This window comes from Astyanax mexicanus, chromosome 21 (genome assembly GCF_023375975.1).
Source record: "Astyanax mexicanus isolate ESR-SI-001 chromosome 21, AstMex3_surface, whole genome shotgun sequence".
Classification (NCBI taxonomy): domain Eukaryota; kingdom Metazoa; phylum Chordata; class Actinopteri; order Characiformes; family Acestrorhamphidae; genus Astyanax; species Astyanax mexicanus.
In genome coordinates, this window is record NC_064428.1 from 3,134,617 (window position 1) to 3,159,492 (window position 24,876).

The window sequence follows — 24,876 nt, forward strand, 5'->3', positions numbered from 1 at the left end:
AATAATAATAGAAAAAAATCGCGAAATAAATCCCACTCTGACAGCACTGCGCATGCGCAGCTGAACGGCGGAAAGGCGGGTCAATTCAAACTTAAAAAACTGTTCAAACGTTAACCGGCGCTGCGCGAGCGGAGTTGATGCACCCAGAGCGAACAGAGCAGAACCGCGAGTTATAATCACAGGGATTTACACACAGAGCAGCTAAACCAGCGCCTGTCACTCTAACGCTGCGGGTTTATTAGCTCATATCAGTATTCGGGAGAAAATCCGCCGTTTTAATGTTTCTACTGAGTTACTAGCTTCAGCTAACAGGCTAACGAGCGCAGCGCTGTGTTGTAGTTATCTGGGTGAGTATCTGTGATGTTACTGATCTCTGTCTGCGCAGAGAGCTGTATTAATATATGGTTTAATACCTGGATTAATAGCTGGTTTATTTGTGTGTGTAAATGCTGAAAATATTCGGAATTTCACTGGTTTGTTTTGTGTGTTTATTGTTTGGGGTCTGCGCGTCAGTCTGAAGCTCTCTGATGGAGAACACGGAGCCGGTCAGATTCGGGTAAGCCTGAGGTTTAATAGATAATACCGTGTTTTAATGTTTTAGCAAATAAACCGGAGTCCACTAAACCTCTTACATGGTAGGTTAATATGTAAATGACTAGATAACAATGTGACATGCCCAGCCCCACCCCCCTTCAAAAACAAAACAAAACTCTGTTTTTAGGCATGAACCGGAGGGAATGTCCAAACGGAGAATTTCATCGGTATGTATTTAACCCTATTTAATCAATCTTTTTCCTCTGTTTTGGTTTGCTGTTGTTTTTGTTGTTGATGATGATCATTTTTTTTCAGCTCTCAGATGGTCAGCAACAATATGAGTTTTAGAACATATGTGTTTAAAAAGCGCCTCCAGTCAGTTAGTGACATTAACAGAATGACTGACTAATACACTGTCTGACTATAAAAAGTCTCTACCTGGATGTAAGTGAGTAAATGATGTGTTGGTTGTTTGATGCTGCAGTTGTTCTGCAGGTTTAGGTTCAGTAACAGTATGTGCTGAAAGAATGAGGTCAGCTGACTCTACCTGAATATAGAGCAGATTATTCCATCAATGGATTTTATCTTCTCTGATGAACACGAGCATATTCCAAGATAACAATATCAGGATTGATGGAGCTGGAATAGTGAAAGAGTGATTCAGGGAGCATGAGATCATCATTTTCACACATGGATTGAGAGAGTTCACCACAGAGTCCAGATCTTAACCTCATTGAGAATCTTTGGGATGTGATGGAGAAGACTTTGTGCAGCGGTCAGACTCATCAATGCTGCATGAAATTGGTGAAAAATGAATGCAACACTGGATTATTAAAATAATTTCACAGTGAATGCATGCTGCAATCAAAGCTAAAGGTGGTCCAATGAAATATTAAAGTGTGTGACCTTTTTAAAAAAAAAAAAAAAATTTGGCCAGACAGTGTATTTACACCTGCTGCTAGGCCTGTCACAGCAATGAAAATGTAACGGAATGGTGTACTTACACATAACATTTAAACAGCATTGACCTTTTAAAAACTTATTTATACATTAGGGTTATGTGTATTATGTGAAAGCCGTAGTTTTTTAAACAAAGTCAACATACTGGCTCACTAAATTAATGGCTGGTCTTGCACAAAAATGGGCAGTGTTGAGGTTGACAGAAATGATTAAGGTTATGTCCATATATTGTACAAAAAAATGGTAACAATTATTGTGTCAATTCTGCTCCCTGTAATATTTTACTGCTATAGATCTGAGCTTTTTGAAGTTCTTGGGAGGCTGACCTAATATGTTGCAAATATGTTAAGACATTAACTATCTATCCATCTGTCTATCTATATTACACAAATACTTTACAGTGTATTACAGTTGTGTATCTAATTCCTCTTACAGTCTTTACTAAACACAACCACGTTTTCCTGTGTAAAATTTTTGTTTATTATTATTATTATTATTTTACTTTCAGTTAGCTGTCACAAGCATGCACAGTTGAACTCTAGCTCTTTATGACACAAAACTAATGTTTGATGATGGTTTTATATTAACCCTATTTGTGCTAATTTAGATTTTAAAAGCTCCTCGGACATCCATGAAAGTGTGTGGAGCTGATCAGGATGAACCGGTGAGTTTTTAAACACAAATGAAAGTGATTTATCAAAGATTAGGTTATCCATAAATATTTATAATATTCATTTATTAATATTTATAACTATTTTTAATATTATAATATCTTTATTATAATGTCTTGTCTTTTACCCTCTCACTGGCCCAGGAGGAAACCAGACCAATTGAAAAGCGTCGAAACTCAAGAAGAGTCAGTTTTGCCACAAAAAACAATGTTCATGTCTTCTCAAAGTGAGTTAACTTACATAATAAAATAGTGCTGGGCGGTATACCACAGAGTGATTTTTGCCTCTAATGGCTTCAATATTAACACACTGTAAATTGATATTAAACTTGTTTTACATGTGCAATAATAGAGCTCTTGAGAAAGATCTCTTCTGAATACTGGGTATTTTGGGTTCATTTATAGATTATGGAACTATTTAAAAAAAAAAGCTGTGTTAAAGTTGTTGGCGTATCTCTTTTTTAAGGTATATTGTTTAAATTCTTCAGCTGTTTTTCTTTTAATAAAGTCTGATTTCTTCATATATTGTGTAAATTGTATGAGGCAAACTAAACCCAATAGTAATCAAAGCCTTCATTTAAAGCTTTAATAATTTATATTATATGTACTCCAAACAGTACAGTAAGTCACAAACCTATATTTAAACCCAGTCATGAAAAAAAAAAACTATAAATGAATAATACATTTTAAAAAATACCATGATATGCATTTTGGTCATACCTCGCAGCCGTATAATACATATAACATACTTTCAAATCTTATTGACAAAAAAGTAATATCTGTGTATATATTTTGTTTGAATATTTAGAGACATCAAGGTGGATTCCCCAGTACTGGATCCTATTCAGAATTTGCATTTTGTTGGTGAGTTTGTTTGTTTTTTAAATGTTGTTATATTATGGGTTTTGAAACTGGACTGCTTTACAGCCCTGGTTTGAATATGCCAAATTTCTTTGTATTGAAATGATATGCCACTTCTATGTGCCAAGCTCATTACTCAACTATGATAAATTGTAATTCTATTCTTGAGCACCTTTATGTTTATTTTTTCTAGTAAGAATAGTAATAGAATGTAATTAATTGTATGAGGTGGTAAGTACACCCTTCATTTCAGCTAAATATAGTTTTCTTTAACTCTAGTACAATAGATTAAAACAGTTAAAATACATGCAAATCCTATTATAATTTAACAGAAAGCAGTTATACAAGCATATATATTTTCAAGACACAAATGCCAAAAATCAAAGCACAGTGCCTCTTAGTAGCAAAGAACATATCGAAAAAAAAATATCGAAATATATAATTTATAAATATACAGACGTTTATATTACTATGTATGTATAGGCATTGAATTAGAATCCAGATGTGTGGAGAGGTTGTCTGGTGGCTGTGGATAAAGTGCAGGGTGCAGAGTTGTTCATGTTCATTTTATTTAAGTTTAAAAACAAAAAGTCACTAGATGTGTCACTGAATGCGTTTTTTGAAAAGTCACTAATCCACCAATTACAGTAGAGAGGCTACTGACGGACACTTAACTGAGCAGCTGGGTAAATCGAGAAAAAGAAGAAAAGATTGATATCCTTAAAGTTTAACTGATTGCTTTGAGCAGCGTAAGTAAAAAACTGATCCTTCTCTTAAATTACTACAGATGACTAGACTGCTCTATTTTGTGGTGTGGGGTGTAATGAAAATAACGAGATAGATAAATAGCCCACAGCATTCTAAAATACTGCACTTTTACGCCGAGGCTCCCATCAGGTGTACAATGCAAAGCGTTGCCCATGCAAAGAAAAGAAATCTGTATTTTTACACCAATAAGAAGATAAAAGTAGCTCCACACTTCATTGGTAGAATTCCAAAGGCCTTGACATTTTAGGATTTTTAGGATGGGGAAATGCAGAAATATTATAGGGATAATTATAGGTAATTTCAGGGCTGTTTAATATGACAATATCTGTTGCTGACTATAGAAAAATGTCTATTGTTTAGTGTTGTGCTCCATTTTTGCAAAATACAATATCCTTTGTTGTGTGAGCAACGTGTGAAAAATGAGCACACTGCACAGGGATACTTTAACACTGAAGGCCAGAGCCTCATATTAAATATTAGGGCCCTCAGAATTCTACCAGTGTGGAGCTACTGTGAGCTTGTTAATGGTGTGAAAATGGGCAACACCATGCCCCTATTACTAGCATTGCGAGTCTGTTGGAAGCATCAGCTATAAGTTCTACATTTCAGAATGCTGGGGCTGAACGGAGGTGGGCTACTTGACAAAAGGTAGTTCTCCTTATCATTTTTTCACTACACCCCAAGTCCACTGAATGTCTTCTTCAAACAGCTGATGTGTTAAATCAGGTGTTCTGAGTGAATTTGGGGACTTACACAGATGCTTTTACCCTAAACAAATCAGCCATGCAGCTGTACTTGCAGATCCTCTCTTTTGGTAATGCTAATTAAGCTCCTGTGCTGTTTTATTTGTTACATATGCTGTCATTAACTCCTCTTCTGCTAATTTCAGGGTTGGACACCATGGTAAACATCCCCTTACATATCTCACGACTAAGTAAGGTAAGCCACAACTCCCTTAATCTCAGACTAAAACAAGATTTCTAAAACTGTTTATTTAAGTGAGATTTTTTTCTCCCAAGTGAAGTGACTGATGTATTAGGGTTACCTGAAACAGACATTTCTTTACTGTTATGTCACACTTTAATTAGGGCTGTAATTTAAAAAGGGCTGCAACGATTAGTCGGCATAATCGACAACGTCGACTATAAAAAATTGTGTGATGAAGCGAGAGAGAGAGAGAGAGAGAGAGAGAGAGAGAGAGCGCACGCGGGAGAAAGAAAACGGGCGAGAGAGGAAGACGCACACCTAGTGAGAGAGTGAGCATCCTGATTGGCCTCTCCTCATGCTTAGTTGGCCAATGAGGTTTCAGTGTGGGAGGGACTTGCAGCGCGCGCGCGCGAGAGAGAGGTCAAGACACGCGTAAAGTGTAATAACAGCGCTGTGTCCATTAAACACAGACACATTTAACTCCACAAAAATACTCTACAGCCTGTCTTTACTAGTTCTGTACAGTTTAAGCACTGATTTCTATTTTACCTGCGGAGAGTTAAATTACTGCAGAGAGCTGCTGAGGAGAGTTTAAACAGGCTTCACTCCTTCATTAACAATAATAACATTAGATAAACTAAGATTAGCTGGATAAGTGTTGGAGATACTGTACTCTGTCCTCTTCATTAAAATTAAACTATAATTTATAGTAACTACAGACTTCATTTAAAAAAAACTTCCTAAAAATTTCCTAAAAGACAAACAATAATTTCAGGAAGGTTTCTCTCTGGAAAAAAAGTAATAAATGAAGAAAAAAATACCTAGAATTTCCTGAAAATAACATCCAGCCTGTGTGAATGTTTCCTATAATATACTTTGTCATTTTTAGTGTAATATAGGTACGTCAAACTAATAAAATGTACTTTAAAACTGGAAGGCATGAAAAAAAAATATCGACTAATCAAACAAATAATTGGCAGATTAGTTGACTACAAAAAATAGTCAATAGTTGCAACCGTATTTGAGTTTTACAATAAATATATGAATATATTGTGAATAACATTAAATTCAAATTATATTATCCACTGCAGACTCTGATCACATGACAAAACTAGGCTGGAGGTAAAGTGAGGTAGAGGTACACAGTGAACACTCACTCTAAACTACTTAACCTGGGAGGATTTTGAGAAAGTGCTGAAAATCTTTGAGGAGCTTAAAATATTTTTGTCTATGCACCCCTACTCTAAATACATGAAGCTGAATGTAGCAGTTTGCAGTAGTTAGTCATAGTCAATTGTGTGTTAGACAATATTCCACATCCTATTTGTGTTTTCCCAATAAAGTTTGGCAGCAGACAGCCTGAAAAATCACTGGAAATGCAGTAGCATAGAGACCTCAAAATCTCACAGAAGTTTAAGCCATTTTGCAAAGAGCATAATGGGTGAAAAAAAATCCAACTTACTCTGAGGTGTTTACAAGCTGTTATAGTAAAACAGAAGGGATACTACATACTGACCATGCATTGTCCATGTATTTTTATTCTTTCGTTTTTCTCTGTATTGATATTGGATGATGTAGATGTTATGGAGAGAAAAGCATGCACTTGTTCTAGAAACTAGATCTTTCAGTGGTTTGACTGTTCACAGTAAATGTTTTGTTAAAAAAAAACATTAATTGAAAAAAGATTGATTGATTTTATTTATTTATTTTTTTTAACTGCAATATACATTTCGGATGAATGAACCATGAAGGAAACCTTAAACTAAAAGAAGACAATTAAAATATAATGACAAATATGTATAATAGTTATTTATGTGATTGATACAGCATGATGGTTTTCTTTTGAGAAATTAAATTGACTTCCTGTGAAATGAAGTCTCATCTCACACTCACTCTTTCTCACTCTCAAATAGGAGAATTTTTTCCCAGCTCCGGTTTTACCAGATGAACCTGTGGACAGAACTATACTTCTTGGAGAGGATACTGGATACATGGATATGACTCAAAGTCACACAATTACAATTGACAATGAAGTTGGAATGAACCCAGAATTCAGCTTCAATATTGTGGAAAATGTCACTGGATTACAGAAGGTGAAGAGTCAGGATGATATAACTTCCAAAACTATTGCCCAAAAGGAAGGCGCTAATGTGCAGTCAGATTTCAGTGATTTCCTCGCTAGTATATCCAATCCAGCTTCACAGAATGCACAAAATATTGTGACTTCATCTTCCAAAAAAAACAGTAATAATCTCTGTTTAGAAGATGCAACCAGTATATCCATGGACAAGGAAAATCTCCTGCCATCTCGGTTAACCAAGAATGTGCATTGTACCATTTCTGCACCCAATTCTCAGCCAATAGGGCTTCAGCCAAGAAGTTATACAGCTTCATTTCTGGAGCAGGAGAACATGGACCTGACCAAGAGTCATACCGTTGTCATTGGTGGGAGAGGGCCTGCTCACCATGATGCATATCCAGTGTGTATGAATCCTAAAAGTGCAGCTTTGATGGCACAGTCCTTCTCAAAGGATTCAGATGACATGGAGATCACTCATGTTCACACTACTACAATCAACTTCAAAGATGTTCGCAGCAAGCAACTGGTTGTGGATGATAACACATCACATTTTGCCGGTGATACTAGTAGTAGGATGATCATGACCCAGGTTCTTGATGGATGTCTACAAGAACAAGAACGAAAAGTAACTACAGTTGATGAGCCAGTTTTCTCCCAAGCACATATGTCCTCTTTTAATCGCTCTCAAAACAGGAATGTATCTGATCGAAGCAAAATTGACCAATTTCAGAGTAATATTTCAAATGCCACCATGGCTTTTTCTGATGACATGGAAATAACACAAGCCAACACTGTTTTTCTTGATCTCAAAGGTGAAGAATTGTTTTCAAAATCAAGGAAAGATTCATCTTTTGCAACATCATCATCTAGGACTAATGACAGTGGCAGAGCACTGATTGCTTCAGAACAGCAAAGTGTCCTTCTTTTAGAGAAAGAACACGGAAGCCAAAAACATGTGAGAACTACTGAAAATACCATAGTTTTCAATGATCAAAATGACTTAATGGAATTAACATGTCAAGCCAATTCCTCAGTCATGGTTATGTCTCCCAGTCCTGATGAAATGGATTTGACAGGATGCAACATTGCGACCATAGATGCAGAAAATATATTGCCAACAACTGGAGTAAAGTCGACAAAACGGACATCCTTTATGTCAGTACCGACTGTCTCTGTGGAAGCCAAAAAGGTTGACTTTGCTCGGAGTGACTCTACTGTTCCTCACATGGATGATGATGATGAAATGGAAATGACACAATGTCAGACTGTTGTGCTTGAATCCAAACACTGCATGCAACAGACGTCCTTCAGCAACTCAAGAAAATCCTTCTCCGTCAGGTCAGGATCCTGCAGAAGTGATGTTGGCAGCAGTGATTGTGAGGAGATGGCTCATAAACTCTCTGTTTTTACTGAACAGAACAGGTCTTCAGATTTTGAGGGGAAGACTGATTACATGGACATGGATTTGACTGGATGCAATAATGTGACCATAAACCCAAAACATATTTTGACAACAAGTGGGGTAAAGTCAAGAAAACAGACATCCTTCATGTCAGCACCAACTGTCTCTGTGGAAGCCAAGAAAGTTAATTGTGTTCAGGGGGACACTACCGTTACTCACATGGATGATGAAATGGAAATGACAAAATGTCAGACTGTTGTGCTGGAATCCAAAAACTGCATAAAACAGATACCCTTCAGCAGCTCAAAGAAAACATTATCTTTTTTCTCAGGGTCCAGCAGAAGTGATGTTGGCAGCAGAGATGGTGAAGAAATGGCTCATACACTATCTGTACATACAGAACACCACTGGTCCTCAGATTTTGAGAGGAAGACTGATTACATGGACATGGATTTGACAGAATGCAATAATGTGAACAGAAACCCAGAAAATATTTTGCCAACAAGTGGGGTAAAGTCGAGAAAACGGACATCCTTCATGTCAGTACCAGCTGTCTCTGTGGAAGCCAAGAAAGTTAGCTGTGTTCAGAGTGACTCCACAGTTACTCGCATGGAGGATGAAATGGAAATGACAAAATGTCAGACTGTTGTGCTCAAATCCAAAAACTGCGTAAAACAGATACCCTTCAGCAGCTCATGCAATACGTTATCTTTTATCCCAGGGTCCTGCAGAAGTGATGTTGGCAGCAAAGATTATAAGGAGATGGCTTTTAAACTTGCTGTACAAAGTGAACAGCACAGGTCTTCAGATTTTGAGAGGAAGTCTGCAACCTGTATTGTACCTTCAGCAAACACATTTCACCAGGATCTGCCTGACGGCATGGTGTCTGCAGTACAAGTTGATATGGATCTGACGGGATGCAACACAATCTCTATTGACACAAAAAGTCCCACCGTTGCAGGCGCTTCACATAGTTTGACCCAAGACCCACTTGAGGTATTGTCTTTCAGGCCAGTTGCGTTGGCTAAGGATCAAATGGAAATGTCTGAGGTCGGTGAAAAGACAGAAAAAGTAGATGTGGACACTAGAACTCCTGTAGTCAGTCAGAAAGAGGTAAGCCTGGCTGACTTGGGCGTGGACAAAGACCAAGCAGTTGTAACTAATTTCAATCACTTCGAAGCCTCATGTGTCAATAATGTAAAGGAGGGGTCATCACTTGCTACAAACATAGAGCCGTCTGAAGAAGACTGTGATATGGAAATGACTAAAGCCATGACTGTGCCTTTAAAATTGGGAGAAATTGTGAAAGAAAATGATCTGTCTGCCACCACTGCCCAAAGGACAGACCATGCTCTGCCAGAAAACCAAAATACAAAATTGACACCTATCATAACAGAAGGTTTTGCAGCCGAGTCTGAGCTTTGTGTCAAGAATGACAAACCAAACTCTGCTAAGTCCAGACGTAGGAGTCTAGCTGATCTACAAGTAAAACTTCAGAACATTGCACAATGCATCAACGAACCCGCCGAAATTCAGACGAGAAGTTATACAGCACCTTTATCTCACCTCACCGATTTTGAGGCATGTCCAGGTGAACTTTCTGAGAGAGACACATCAACAGAAATTCAGGAAACTCCTACACTGATAAATACTGCCAGCTCTGCTAATATTGAGAGCACCGCGCCATTTAATCTCAAGAGCTTTCTTACAGCAAGACTGTCACTCGGTGGCATCACACCGAAACTTCCTTCACGATCCAAATCTGCAAGCCCGAATCAAACAGAACCTATTTGCACCAATAGATTTCAAAGTCTGCAGTTGGAGGCACATATGGATGGCGATATACAGAATAGCTATGATGTAATGAACATGATTGAAGACGAGGTGCTTCCTGAAGAAGATTTTTCTGATACTGTGATGAGCTATCTCAGCAGTAAGAAGGATGAACAAGATGTTGCTGCAGTGGCACCCTCGGGTGAGGTTGCTGTTCAGGCAAATGAGTTTGAAAGCTTGCCTGAAAAAAGTTTATGTGAAGTAGAAGATTCTGCGGCTGAGGGAGAACTAAAAGAAACCAATGACATTGTGGTGAGCTCTTATTTTTATGTGCGTTAAAGCAGCAATATGTTGAGTGTGTTTTTAGGAAGGTAAAAGAACAAATCATTATTTTTGCTCATTTGCAGTGGTGTAGTAATTCCACAGCAGCTGGTTTTCCAAGTGCTTCAAGCCACATAACCAAAACAATCGATGAAACAAGCTCTAGTGGCAGTTCAACCCATATAAAATGTGACATCATCTCAGAATCAAGTGAGTTAAACTGTTTTTTTTTATTGCATGCTATTACTTGCAAATTGTGTACCTGTAATTAAATGTGCGTTTTTTCCCCCTCTTTATTTTAAAGCTCTGAAGAACTCCCAGTTTGATTCACAGATGGATGGGACATTTGAACAAGAATTTGATTTCACCAAGGTAACTAGTTTAAGTAAGTTATTAAAGGATAGGACAATGTTTAAAGCAAAAAGCAGATAGTTTGATATCACTACAAATCCAACTTTAAAGCTTTTACTTCTAGTAAAAACATCTGTCCAGTTTTAGAATATTTTAGAAGAATAAGCAGTGATTTTCTTATTTCACATTGTTCATGTCTGTATGGCATAGTTTTCTCCCCTACCTCTGCATCTAGTCTGAATAGTAGTCTTAATATCACATTCTTGTGGCAGGTCAGTTAAACCATCTGAATAAAAATGTAAAACCATGCTGATGATCACGTTTAAATTAAAGTAGTGACTTCCACTTTTCATGACATTTCTGTATGCACTGGTTGAGATACCATGCAAGCTATTTTGTCTGGCACAATTTCATGCAAGTTACCGTTTCCCTCCCTTTTTCTTTATATAGACACTTGCAGATGGAAGCATCACAGTGAATGAGTTCTTAAGCCACTTTGGTGCAAACTCTGTAATTCACAAATCACGACCCAGTGCTCTTCCTGAAAATGTAAGTTGTCCAAATTTCCATAATTCCATATATATTTCAACTGATAACTGATCACCTCAATCTTCTTTGCTTTTGTGCTTTAGTTTAGAATCACCCAAACCAACACACTGATGGACCTGCTCAGGGAAAAATACATTTTCCGTCCAAAGCAGAGAGTATATGAAGCAGATTGCCAGAAACTGGCAGAACTTGCAGAGGGGTATGTACTTTTTTTTTAAAAAGGTTTCTACATTTAAATACATTTGGGAGTGTACAGATCTGATGTTTAAGTGACAGTTTCCTCAACTCAGATTAAAGGTCTTTTAGACAGAAAAAATGGATTCGATTTTTAATGTAGTGAAACCTTCATGGCCTGATTTTATATAAAAACATTTAATTAACCTCATCATCCAACAGTTTCAGATTTAATGTGAAGGAAATCATAATGTATGTGTGTTCCTTTTTAAGTCTTGATGTGTTGCTTTTGGACTGGTTCGTTTTGGTCAGACCGTTTATCAGTAATGTTCATCTACAGTAGTACACGCAGTATAGATATAGTTAACATGAGCGTATCGCAAATAAGAGTCATAACTGTTCCTTCTCTCATTCTGTTGTTTGATGGTTTGGACTGGCCGCGGTCTAACCCATCCTGAAATACTGTTTTCACATTGCATGTTTCAAACCATGGTTGAGTTGATTTTAGACCAAAACTACCTCTTTGGGTGAGATGAAATCTTGGTCCTTTGGTCCAGATTGTGGTCTGGAACACATTTCACACCCGCCATTTGGTTCAGACCAAACTGAAAAAAAATCAGAAGGTTTGGACCAAACAAGGTAGGTGTGAAAGTAACCTAAATCTTGGCTTAAACTAGGAAAGGGTTTACACTGATGATGATTGATTCATCTTTGGCACATTCATGTTTAGCCCAAGGCTATGCTTGAACCACAACAAGTAAAGCAGCTCTAACAGTATTAGTGAATACTACTGTTAAAGTGAAATTGTGTGTTTAGGGAGCATTTTAAATCCGTAAATTATGATCTGTTTTAGGTTTAAAATGCAGATGACAGAACAAGATAAAGCACTAAAAGATGTCAATGCAGCAGTTCTACAAGATGTGTGCGCCTTCTCAGGTGTCCAGGTAAGTCTTTGGGCCTGTTAAAATGTCTGTTAAATATGGGTATAATTCTAAAAATAGAATTCAAAAATAATATTTATTTGATTTTTTTAAACAATCAGAATTTAACACAGAAAACTAAATTGAGACATTTATCATTTAGGCACTAAGAGGAAAATAAGTAGCTATGTTTTTTTTTCTACATATTCTACAGCTACAGAAATTTGGTGGAAAGCTGAAAGAGCGAAGGGGAAACTTCAGAAAGAGAAGCAAGGCACTTTCTCATGAGATAAAGGAAGCCTTGTACTCTGAACTCTGTAAAACGACTCAGGTAAGGTTATGTTGGTCATGCTGTAATCATTACCCAACTTGTGAAAAAGTAATATATATGATTTATATATATATATATAAATAAATTAAGACTTATTACAAACGGATTGCTTATTAAGTTGATACAGTAAAAGCATGTGTTCAGAACATTCCGTTAATTTATAGCAGGTCAGATTTTAGGATCATCACCTTGATCACGATGAGGAGTTAGGAGCACTTGATCTGTACAGATACTCACAGGAGGGAATGACGAACGTTTTCACAATGCACTAATCACCATTGCACTTTATTTTGTGGGAGGTTTTTATACATTTAAATGATTTTAAATGTTTTATTTTTGTAGGAGTCAAAACAGAAGTTGGTGGATAAAATCTCAAAGACCAATGAAATTTTGAAAGACCTAGATGGATGCATTATTGACCTGGAATCTGGTATAGATTCGTAGATATCTATTGACACAAATATTATAATTACTTTTACTTGTATTTATCATTTGCAATCATTTAAATTATGGATTTGTTTTCATGTAGAACTGGAATCAGTGAGCAGTATACTGACGGGCGATCAACATTCCCTAAGTGAAGATGAGTCGGCTTTAAAAGCAAAGAAACGGGAGCTTGATGTTCTTAATTCAGATGTTGTAGAGACAGAAAAGTACGTATAAACTGTTAAGAATTGTTATGTGAATTATAGTTGATGAATAGAACCTTTAAACTTCAAAATATGCTCATGGTGCACAACTGTACAAGATTTTGCTTACACTCTGCCAACCCCCCCGTTCCAGACTAATTTGTGACCTAGAACGTCAGCGGGTTTCTTCTGAGAGCCTTTTGGGGAACCTGCAAGAAGTCGTCAAAGAATTTGAAAACCGTATCAGAACTCTGAACAGGTAATACACATACATATAAATAAACATTCTCAAAACATAATGGGCCTAAAATACATGATTGTACATCTTTTGTTTGGGGTGGTGTTACAGCACTAATATGTGGTTTTAAAAATGTAGGTGCTTTTATTAATTAAACCATCTGATGTATATTTCTTTATTTATTGATCCTCTCAGGTTACAAAGATTTTATTGCAGTGTGTATTATTGCATTTATCTTCTATGAATTTGTATTTGGGGCATAATTTATTTTAGGTCTTAAATCATTGTGATGTTTGATTTGTCAAACACAGGATGTATTGCTTACATTATTTGTACCTTTTATTACTTGAGCTTTATCATTTATTAACCACTAGACAGTACAGTTGGGTGTATCTTGCTACTTGTGAATTACGTCTATAGAAGTGTAGTTGTGACAATACTAATAATTATAGTTAAGTATCTGCGAAGTACCTAATAAACTGGTAGCTCAGCGTAATGACTGCGCTCTTAATAATACACACTGTCATATAAGTGAACTAACAAGATAACAGTAGCAGCAGGCTACAGGCAGATTATACTCACTTCTAAATGGCAGAAGAGCAAATGCTTAGCGTGGTTAGCGGCTAATGCTAATGCTGCTCCAGTCTGGGTGCTGGAGAACTAAACTGAATCTCCTGTATAACTCTGTACTTCAGTGGAGTGACTTTACTGCTCCTTAATACCTGACTGATAAAATTATATATAAGGTTCACTGAATTTTTTTGGGAAAATTAAAGGATTAAATTTTTCGTCCGTCTATATGTAAACATACAGCATTAACATACTGTAATTTTCACACTATATTAGAATAGTTTTCTGTCTTAAAAAGTATTTTAAAAAGTTATATGTATCTCCTTCTTCCATAGGTCTTAAATAAATTCTGATTTAAGACCTATACAGACAGTAAATACAATTTAGTTTTTATTTTTTGTGCATTGGATTTTACCGTTTCCAAATTCCATATACAAGTTAGCTTACTGATTTAAAGTCTGACTGGAATAGAGAACCCGCAGCATTTATTACAGGGGGCGCTATTTTCAGGTACTGTCCTGTAAGCATGTGGAGGTGTTGGGCTTCAATTACTATATTAAATATTATTTATTTACAATAAACAAGCTTAATCATGCTTTCTTTTTTAGTTTGAATGAGTGGCAGTTTTGTGAGCGTGAGGAAAACACGGCTGTTTTCAGCTTTCTTCACAATACTGTTGAAATGGAAGTAAAATTGAAAAACCCTGGTGGTACGTCTTAATGGATACCTCTCTAATTATTTATTAAATTATTAGTGTTTCAAATACATTAAATGTCACAGTAAATAATATGAAATCCTTTTCTTTTTTCTTTAAGAAAGGGGATGGATCTGTGATGTTGAACAGGATGTGGATCTATCATTCAGGTTTTTATTGAATGGTAAGAGAATTTTGATGAATTAAGGAAATGATTTTTTGGGGGGAGAATATTTGTGTTAAGTAAAGTATTTACTACCCCTTCACTGTATTTAGCTTACAATAAAGGACCTCTGCAGAGAATGCTACCCAGCTTAATCAGTTTGCTTGTAGAGAGTGGACAATACCTGTTTATGCAGGCACTATTCCGGTGATGAACCTTTGTGTGTAAGAATAAAATAATTTTTTATCTTTGTCGGTTAAGACTGCGGGTTGGCAAAACGATGCATCTCATGATAGTGCTTATGATTTAGTATGTGATGATATATTGTGGTTCTGTAATCATGGCAGTGTGTTGTGGTTGTTTAAATCTGATTTTAGATATATAAATGTATAAAATCACTATTCATATTTATAAAATCTGCAGAACAGTGAGGTTTAACAAGAGTAAAGCACTGCTGTCTAGTGTTCATGGTTTTATTTTTCTGCTATACTGAAAATCAATATAGTATTCCCAAAAATATTACACAGCTATTATTTAAAAAAAAAACTCTAGCATGTTTTTATTTTTATTTCCATTAGGTGACGCATCGCAGCCTCATGCCCGCATGGTTCATGTGTTGCTTGCAGAGCACATTAAAGCCCAACCTACGTGGACTCAGAAGTACCCAACCACACGACACATACCAGTGGTATGTCTAATGTTTTGGTTGAGCTGTATGGGTGGGCATTATCCCCTCTAAGAATTTAACGGAATTATCAGTTTTTTAAAGGAATTATCTTTATGTAATACCATTAATGATGCAAAAATAGGAAAATGATATATAATTAATACGATGCTTAACACATTTAACAAAGTCAATGGTAATTTTTGGAATAATCTGAATGTATATGTAATTTTTCCACAATAGTTACTCCATAATGTCAGCTTGGTGGTGAGCAGACTTCGACTTCTAGGTGAAGAAATCCACCAGTTGAAGAAATGGGGAGGATTGAGATTTGACATCCTACACTTCAATTGTTCGGATACACTGTAAGTCAAATCCTGTATTCAAACATACACTTATCATCTGTCAGACTTCTTAAAGGTGATTTCACTAGAAAGCAGTTAGTTTTTGCTTCTTTGAAATACAGTAGGTCACTGAGTTGTGTCTGCATGCTGCATGTGAAACTGTGCTTCTACCTGAATTAACCAATAAAAGAAAACGAGATTTTATGGCCCCGCCCACTGCAGTGCTGTGAAAGGATTGTCGCAGTGCCCTAAGTGACATTTGCATATCATGGATATTCATGAGTAAGAGAAAAAATCCTGTGTTTCTTCCCCACCCATTCCTCCACCCAAATCCAACACAGAATTAATGATAAAATGAGACCTTTACCATCTTAAAGAAATTAAACAGATAATAAAAGCATCATTTTGTACACTCAGTCAAGGCTTTTTTAGCAACACTTTTAGTTTGTAAATATGAAGTCAAAATAAAATTATTTTCTCAATATGATCTGCTTCAATCCAAAAAGTGGCATGTCTCGATGTCACACCTGACCAGTTGTATGTCAGTTAATATTGATTAATTGAGCCTCATAAAACTCAACAGAATTTGTCTTTAAATGTAAAGCAGAAACACTTTCCTTTCACACCTGTGGTTGGTTTCTCTGGTCAGAATCCATTAACAAGTTTGTTTACTTGGTCGGATTTAGTTTCACACAATAAAAAACGCAAGTACAGCAAAATGCATCACAACAAACCACAGTGACTCAGAGTGGTCTGGGGCAGGGATAGTAAAATAAAGAGAGAAAGGTCCTGTTTCAGACCAGCATGCGTATTTGTGTAGTGTGAAGCTTCTTTCACACTAAATGCTGAAGAGTGTGCTGCCTTCCCACTGAAAACAATATATTCCATGCTGTGAGAGGGGAGCACTGCACTCACCATGTTCAGTAATATAAGAACTTGGCATGAAGCAACACTATAGACGCCCTTTGTTCATAGCTCTATTAATATTCAGAGTAATAAATTCGGTTAAATGGCACCTGTCTAATCACATTCTCACAACAAATATTACTGGTGTGGAAACTCTTATGTGGAACCACTCTACCAACGGAGTTATGCTAGCTTCTCTTTCTTCAGTATCCTCTCGCAACTGGAATTCCTTTTGTATAACCGAATAAAAATAAACCCCTTTTAACAATATGAGGTTATTATTATTTGATACTGAAATGTGAGGTGTAATATCTTTTTTTCTCTCTTTCCTAGAGTTGAGATTGTTTTCTCCAGTATCAAGGCCTGTGCCAAATTTGAGCTAAGTCTGACTGTAACTCCAGACTATCCCTTGAATCCCCTTCAAATGCAGAAGTTTCAAAATCTCATTGGGAAAACAAGGTATGGTATTTTATTTGTTTGGTTTTAAATGAAGGGTGTTTTGCAGTTACTATTCAGTATACATTCATTGTCAAAACTAGATGCATTCAGAAGGATTCCGTCGACAGGAATGAATCTTGGGGGATGGTCTTGCCAGACTTTCATAGATTCAAAGAGTGGCTTCAGATTGTCACGCATCACTTTTCTGGGCTTAGCAAAATATGGGGATAGATAAACATCATAAAATGCGTCTTAAAACAGCATACAGCATTCTGGAAACAAGATGGAGAAGTGCATAATATCCTGACGCTTTATCTATACATCACTTGAGGAAATATGATGCACATTGAGTAAGCATCATTTCTCTTGTCCTTGTTTAAAAGCTTATTGTACTCAGTTTTTTTTTCTTTCTTTTTTCACAGAGTTGACCAGATTGAAGATGTCTTGTGCTCTGTTACGCCGGCAAAGAATTATCTGACTAACCTCATAAAGAAGATTCATGCTGATCTTCTGTAAAAGGACTTGTGTGACCTGCAATTTTTTGTTTAATGAGCAATGAAAAGTGCAAAAAAAAACAGATGAATAAAAATTTTAACCAGCATTTTTTAACACTTGCGTGTGTAATTTAACTTCTTGTGAGCGCAAATGTGAAACTTGCAAGCAAAAAAAGTGAATTGTGTGCGCAGTGAATAAAATATTGCTCTCAAGCTTCATTTTTAATCCTCTCAGGTGTTTTTTTTTTCTCTCTCTTTCTTCGTCTCGAAGTCACCGTTCTCCTGTGGCAGCAGTTTGTGAGCGAAGGGTTGTTTGGATGATAGCATAGGCAGCTAGCTAACTCTCCTGCTGTCCTTCTTTCTCCACCCTCCTCAGGCTCTGGGAGGTAGGCGGTCCTTCACAAACCCCAGGAGATATCAGCCAATAGTGTTCGCTGAGGGAGGTGATCCTGACTCCGCCCCCAAACTGTCAAAACCACCCCTTTCAAAAGTCAAGGGGCGAAAAAATCACCCGCGCACAAACTGCAGCCACAGGAGAACTGATTTCGAGATGAAAGAAAAACCCTAGAGGAGAAAAATGAAGCTTGAGAGTGATATTCTGTTCAGCGTGAACACAATTCCTTTGCGCGCGAGTTTCACATTTGTGCTCACAAGAAATTCATTTACACACGCAAATGTTAAAACACGCTGGTTATTTTTGACATTGATGTGACTTTCTTCCACTTCAGTCATATTTACACACAACTTGGTCATGTATATACTGTTCAATGATAGTTGCTGTATGTGGAAACTGTCTAATAAATGTATTTTTGCTGTCAGTTTTAGTCATGGTTCTTGAATTGGTCATGTTAATGCATATTATTGTGAGAAATGAAAGTTTAAAGCTATAAAACCAAGTCTGTAACTGGCTACAAAATATGGAAGTTGTACACATAACCAAAAAGTACATTGGGACAGTGAGTGAGGCAATTTCAAGTTCAGACCAATTGTTCCATAAGAGAAATCTCTGTAATTTGCTCAGCTAAAGTTATCCGTATGAAATAGGAAAATTATTTTATACTTTAATAGACAAATCCATTTCCGTGTAGGTATATGGACTGGGTGAATATTTAGTTGCTTAAATAGCAAAATGTTTTAATGGTTAGTTAGCCTGTAAATAACTAACTATGATCATGTACATATGGGTGTTTACATACAGTATGAAGAAATGTTTCTTCTTTGTACGAATAATTTAAATGTAGATCATCCAACTAATTTGAATATAATATAAAGACAATACAAATAAACACGATGCAGCCCTGAAATGATCATTACATTTGTTAACAGATAAACATCAATTCAAAATCCAGATCATCCATGTGAACAAGTAATTGTCCTTTTAGCTACTAAATCAACCAGTTACTGAAATTCAGTTTAAGAAATCTAATTCACCAGATCTGATAATAGAATCTGTCTGTCAGTGAAAAGCAGACCTGGTCCCAGAAAGCAGGTGATAATGTCAGGATCAGTGGAAAGTGTGTTCTATTAAAATGAGTTATTAATTTGGGTAAAGGAACAGATTCCACAGTAGCCCAAGATGCTTCTGCAACACCAGTGTCACTGTGTACAGTTAAATAAAAAAATTAAAACAAATAGACGAAGAACAAGCTTCCTAGAGGAAAAGATTGTGATGCAAAAATCAAGTTGTTCAGCCACAATAATATTGGGACACTAGGCCAACTGTTAAGCATTGTGGAGTAGTATCATACTATGGGGCTGCTTTGTTGCCAGCGGGCACTAGTTCATTACATAACCTGAACAGAGTAATGAAGATTTCTTTATAACCTCAAACCATCAGCCAGACAGTTGAATCTTTGACACAGGACAGCAGGGAGGGGACAAATAATGCAGCATTATAGTTTACCTTCTCAGAATCCTGATTTCAGTCACATCAAAATTATTTGGTCTGTTCTTAAGGTCAGATCAGCTTCAGGAATATTTGTTTCTGCCCTGAGAATAAAAGGTTTTAAACAATAATCATCACTGTAATGTGCATGAGTTTATGTGAACTGCTGCCCATTGTACATCCAGGTCCAGAAACTTCTTTTGACCTTTTAGCTAATTCACTCTAATGTGATTCTTGCTCCTGTAAGGTCCTGATTATTGAAGAACAGGGCAATTCATATTTTGCAGAGAAAAAAAGGACTACATGCTGTAATTATAGAACTATAAAGTGCTTCTATATGGTTAGATGAGCTTAAAAATGAATTTTAATTGCACTGCCTTTTTTGTCCAGATCCAATCACCACAGCCTCTGATTGGATTATATAAACTATGATCAGTGTGTATAACTGCCCTTCAAGCAAGCAAGAGGACTCTCCAACCCAATAGGAACATTCTTATTCACTATTTACGAATTAACTACAGGAATATTTGACACTCTACCTAAAATTCAAAGGAAACATTTAAAAGTTGTAATCAATACTTAGATTAATTAATCCTAAATAGACCCGGCGTATGTTTGTGATGCAGTCCACGGTGACGCAGACCGTCTGTAAGCTCTATTTTGAGATGAGAAGACTCTGCCACCTGTTCCTGCTCTTCTGGGCCTCCTGACAGTTTGCTTCCCCTGAATCATAACAGTTCAGTCCTTACAGCACTAGCATTTACTCACTACCCTGCATCCAGCCCACACTTCACCTACTACATCTCTGTGGTATCAGGCACTGACTGTTTGATTTTGATACACATCACATTTTCTGCCATGGCTGAAGCCGGGTACTCGGAGGACCAGTGGGAAGTGGAGGCTTCTGAAGATGAATTTGGAGAAATCATAAAGAGTCGATCAGGTAAGAGAACCAAACTCACTGTAGCGTGTAGCGAGGCAAATAGGATTTCAGAAAATAAACATTCTGTGGAATTAACTTTTTTTATGTATGCATGTTGACGTGTAAGTCATTGTTATTAACTTTATTTTAGTTGATGCGTCTGCTCATTATGGTTCTATAAGTCTTTGTTTTTGTAAAACCTTTGAAATGAACATATTTGTGTAATAATCATTTGGCTTGTGACCCTCCCTGAATCCAGCTTAGACACAGAGTGGGCTATATTTACTCCCCCGATGAAATATGGTCTTAAAGAACTTAAAATAGCAGCAGCTGCCTGGTGTAAGATTACTAGTGGCCTTGTTTGAGCTAGTATATTGTTGTTAGCTAGCAGCATAAAGACATTTAAACTACTAATTTAACACTTTTACCAAGATTCTCAGAGTCTATAACTGCTGAAGAACGCAGCTCTTCTGCTGCTGTGTGAGTGCATGTGAAGAAGCTCTGCAGAATGTGGGTGGTCTATTGTTAGTCACACTGTGGCATGCTTTGGCATTGAGTGTCCAGTTAATTTAGAGCATTTCTCAAGTTGTATGCGACAGTTTGGCTCTGGAGGTTTGCAACTCTACCCTGTTGCTGTCCGTATCCATCCTACGTTCCTCTTTTATTGCTCATGCTAGGGCGTGCCTGTGCTTTTTAAATCTATCTTTATACTGAATGAAGTAATGCTTCATTCAAAGTATTTATTACAGTTAAATCATTCCAGTTCAATTGCTTGTTACCACATTAAATAATCTGTTTAGATTATTAAAAAAGACAACCCAACTTTTACATTCGCTTATACTGTGTGTGTGTATATATATATATATATATATATATATATATATATATATATATATATATATATATATAATCTTTACCAAAATAATCACAGTAAATATTTCTATGTTTAATTGCCATTTATTGAATGCTGATTGTATGTACTGTTATTTATTCTGATGTGTGAATGTAATGATGATCTATGTATAGATGTATCTATCTATGTATGTAGAGTGAAAGATAAGTTTATTGGGTGAAACTGTAGAAAAGTATAGAGACTATATTACCCTGTTGGACTTCTAATTGGCGATATATCTGGACAGTCCTGGGAATTCTGTGTGTGGTCAAGAATTATCCTGCCAGTTGGAAGTCCTGCAATGAGTTGTTCACAAGTCGCTGAGCTGTTCGTGTTCCCCGCACCACTACTAGAGGTGACCAGCTGTTGTATGCAATGGATCCCCAGATCATCACAGCAGTGTGTCACTCCACAGGAAAGTCAGGATTAAAATCCTTATCCAAAACTCTATATTCAAACCTGACTGTTGTTGGATCCCAAAACAGAACCTGGATTTATTGCTAAAGACAATATAGTTCCAGTCTGAGATTTCTCTTTTACAACACTATCATGAATAAAAGTGATGAATAGCTGACAAAAACATCCTTCTTCCTTCTTTCTCTGCAATGATGTGCCCCCTTTTAAAGTCTGTCAACTGGGAAGAATTGTCTTCAAGTGTGACACTGAGTCACAATCTCTCACCAAGAAATATACATCCATATGTACAAAAGAGTCCAGTCATAATTTAGGAGGTATTTTTTCCCATTCTTCCTGTGAACATGTTTTACTGTGTGTAACCCCAGCTGGCATTTCAACATTAAATCAATGTTAATGTTATGTCAAAGTCAAGTCAAAGTGGTTTTTATTGTCATTTCAGCTATATACAGAGTGAAACGAAACAACGTTCCTCCAAGGACCATGGTGCACATAAACACAGTGTAGACAGAACAATAGTTGTCTCCTCATCTTTTCTGCCAAAGCACTAAAGCTGACTCAGGTTTCCAAGCTCAGGGCACTAAACCTACTGGAACGCGTGCAGTTAACTAGCTAGCTTTATACGCCGCTAGCTTTCTTAGCCTAAGCCAAGTCCATTATACCGGAAAGGGCCCACTGCTCCAAAAATACACACCTTCGAGTTTCTACTGTACAGACCCCTGTAAGTGTAGTCAGTGAGGACTGGAGATAAACAGATAAATAGCTAACGCTAGCTGCTGAGAATGGAGTATTTTTGGACATAAGAAATGTTTATATTATCGGTGTACTCATCACTGATCAGATAATCAGATAGTAATCTGATACAAGGCATCTGCTCCTCCACTGACTGCAGTTCATGTTAGCTTGTGTAGCATGACTGCGTTAGCCGGCATAGTCCACATCACTTTAGCTAACCTAGCTATCCTCACCAGTAATGCCTCAATTACCCCATGCCTTATTCTCCCAGCTGCACACAGAGTGATATAAATGCAAAAACACATTTTTTGTTAAATAATTAAAGTGACCATCCCAAATAAGCTAACCTAGAGATTGTGATAAATGACCTGGCTAAAGTAGCTCAGCTACCTGTTCAGGAGAAAAGTAGCAGCTCAGCAACTATATTTACTCTTTCTGAGCTGGAAGACTTCTCCATCTGTCCAACTCACTGCCAATATTTACTCTCATTTTATTCCATCTTTGCTCCCTAAGTGGATGAATGCCAAGGCTTACGGCTGTGTAGCAGATAAGATTTGGGCTAAATCAGACTGCTTGCTTGCTTGCTAGATTCCATGTCGTCTGCTTTGCCGGTGTTGTGTTCCTAAAACTGGCAACCTTGGGGTAAAATTAGTGTTGGGGAATGAAACTGGAGATTTAAAATTCATATAGTGGATAGGCAATTAGGTAGTGTTTAAACTCACAGCACATGACGTCTATTCGTTATGTTGTCCTTTAGACAGAAATTGTATGTTCAGAGTGGATGCCCAAAGTTAGGTGGTGTGAAGAGGTGGTTTTAATATATGTAGCTGTCCATGCATCGACATATTAACCATCTTATTCTGTAAAGGAAACGCAGATGGTGTCAGTCTAAGATTCCTGTCTTTATATATGTTCACTGAATGATTTCAAATACATGCTTCTATTTAATTTACAGTATTATGTGTTCATGTTGCGATTGTAAAAAAGTAAGAGAAAAACCTAAATTACTTATTCACATGTTTATTAAGCAGAATTGTCCAACATGTATTTATGGCTATTGAAACAGAACCACTTCTCTGTTTGCAGTGCAGACATATTGCGACCCCTGGCTGTTATCACTATCACCATGTTTACACCACAATTAGTGATTTGTGAAATGTGTTAAAGCGTGCAGAGTAGCTTTGATCAGAGTGAGTACTGTTCAGGGGCCTGTTGTGTTGTAGTGAAAGTGAATGTTATTGATAAATCAGTTATAGGTGCTGTGTTATTTCTGGCTGAAGATTCTAACTATAGCCTATAGGCCATCTGCTGTCTCTCCAGCTGCCCCCTTTCTGTACAGCAGTTCAGAACTGGCTGTGCTACTTGGCAGGAAGGGGAGTCACTGTGGAAGAAGAGGATAAGAGGGTTGAGAGGGAAGGTGTGAGAGGGGAGGTGTGGAGGCAGATGCTGAGAGTCTGAGTGAATGAGAGAGGGAGATCAGGGTGAGGTGTGAGAGAAGAGGTGTGGAGGCTGAGAGAGAGAGAGAGAGAGAGAGTGATCAGGTAGAGGTGTGAGAGGTGAGGTGTGGAGTCTGAGAGAGAGATAGAGAGAGAGAGAGAGAGAGAGAGAGAGAGAGAGAGAGAGAGAGAGGGATCAGGGTGAGGTATTGAGAGAGGAGGTGTTGAGTGAGTGAATGAGAGAGTGGGATCAGGGTGATAGGGGAGGTGTGGAGTCAGAGAGAGAGAGAGAGAGAGAGAGAGATCAGGGTGAGGAGTGAGAGGGGAGGTGTGGAGTCTGAGAGAGAGAGAGAGAGAGAGAGGGATCAGGGTGAGGAGTGAGAGGGGAGGTGTGGAGTCTGAGAGAGATAGAGAGAGAGAGAGAGAGAGAGAGAGAGAGAGAGAGAGAGAGAGAGAGAGCAGGGTGAGGAGTGAGAGGGGAGGTGTGGAGTCAGAGAGAGAGAGAGAGAGAGAGAGGGATCAGGGTGAGGAGTGAGAGGGGAGGTGTGGAGTCTGAGAGAGAGAGAGAGAGAGAGAGAGAGAGAGAGAGGGATCAGGGTGAGGAGTGAGAGGGGAGGGTTCAGTATAGAGTTGTGTGATGGAGTTCAGCACGCGCTGAGAGGAGTAAACATGCAGCAGCAGCGTCTTCACTACAGGTAACTCTCCGCTCACTCACAGCGCCCCCTTACCCAGAACCCGTCTGCTCCAGAAACACCTGATCACCAGAGCAGGAGAGATTCCTCCATACCGACACAGAGCCTTGCGCGTGCGGGTAAGACTAAACACAGGCAG

General features: G+C 37.5%; 2 protein-coding genes across 11 annotated transcripts in view; both read left to right on the forward strand.

The window, feature by feature from the left end:
- The first annotated feature begins 91 nt into the window (after window positions 1–91).
- On the forward strand, window positions 92–18,579 carry knl1 (kinetochore scaffold 1). Of its 2 annotated transcripts, none has more exons than XM_022674754.2 (23): window positions 92–347; window positions 514–556; window positions 722–761; window positions 2,102–2,158; window positions 2,309–2,391; window positions 2,973–3,028; window positions 4,683–4,732; window positions 6,634–10,287; window positions 10,383–10,506; window positions 10,601–10,668; window positions 11,098–11,196; window positions 11,280–11,395; window positions 12,224–12,314; window positions 12,505–12,621; window positions 12,964–13,051; window positions 13,151–13,274; window positions 13,405–13,509; window positions 14,667–14,767; window positions 14,874–14,936; window positions 15,494–15,603; window positions 15,823–15,944; window positions 17,163–17,288; window positions 17,690–18,579. In XM_022674754.2, exons 2-23 carry the CDS (start codon window positions 528–530, stop codon window positions 17,781–17,783), a joined length of 5,517 nt encoding a protein of 1,838 aa, XP_022530475.2. In that variant the 5' UTR covers window positions 92–347; window positions 514–527; the 3' UTR covers window positions 17,784–18,579. The 2 variants fall into 2 exon arrangements, with proteins under 2 accessions (XP_022530475.2, XP_049325955.1); XM_049469998.1 differs by having other exon boundaries at window positions 2,102–2,157; window positions 2,302–2,391.
- A 1,804-nt stretch (window positions 18,580–20,383) lies between these two features.
- dmd (dystrophin) overlaps window positions 20,384–24,876 on the forward strand; it is a 256,466-nt gene continuing 251,973 nt past the window's right edge. For 6 of the 9 annotated variants that reach the window (XR_007428168.1, XM_049469991.1, XM_049469992.1 and 3 more), the window contains exon 1: window positions 20,386–20,589. Coding sequence is in view for 6 of the 9 variants with exons in the window: in XM_049469991.1 (XP_049325948.1) it covers window positions 20,505–20,589 (85 nt within the window). In the remaining 3 variants the exon portion in view is untranslated. Of the gene's footprint in view, window positions 20,590–24,721; window positions 24,741–24,836; window positions 24,857–24,876 lie in introns of those variants that run through there. The other 3 variants (XM_022674758.2, XM_049469995.1, XM_049469994.1) reach the window with 3 other exon arrangements.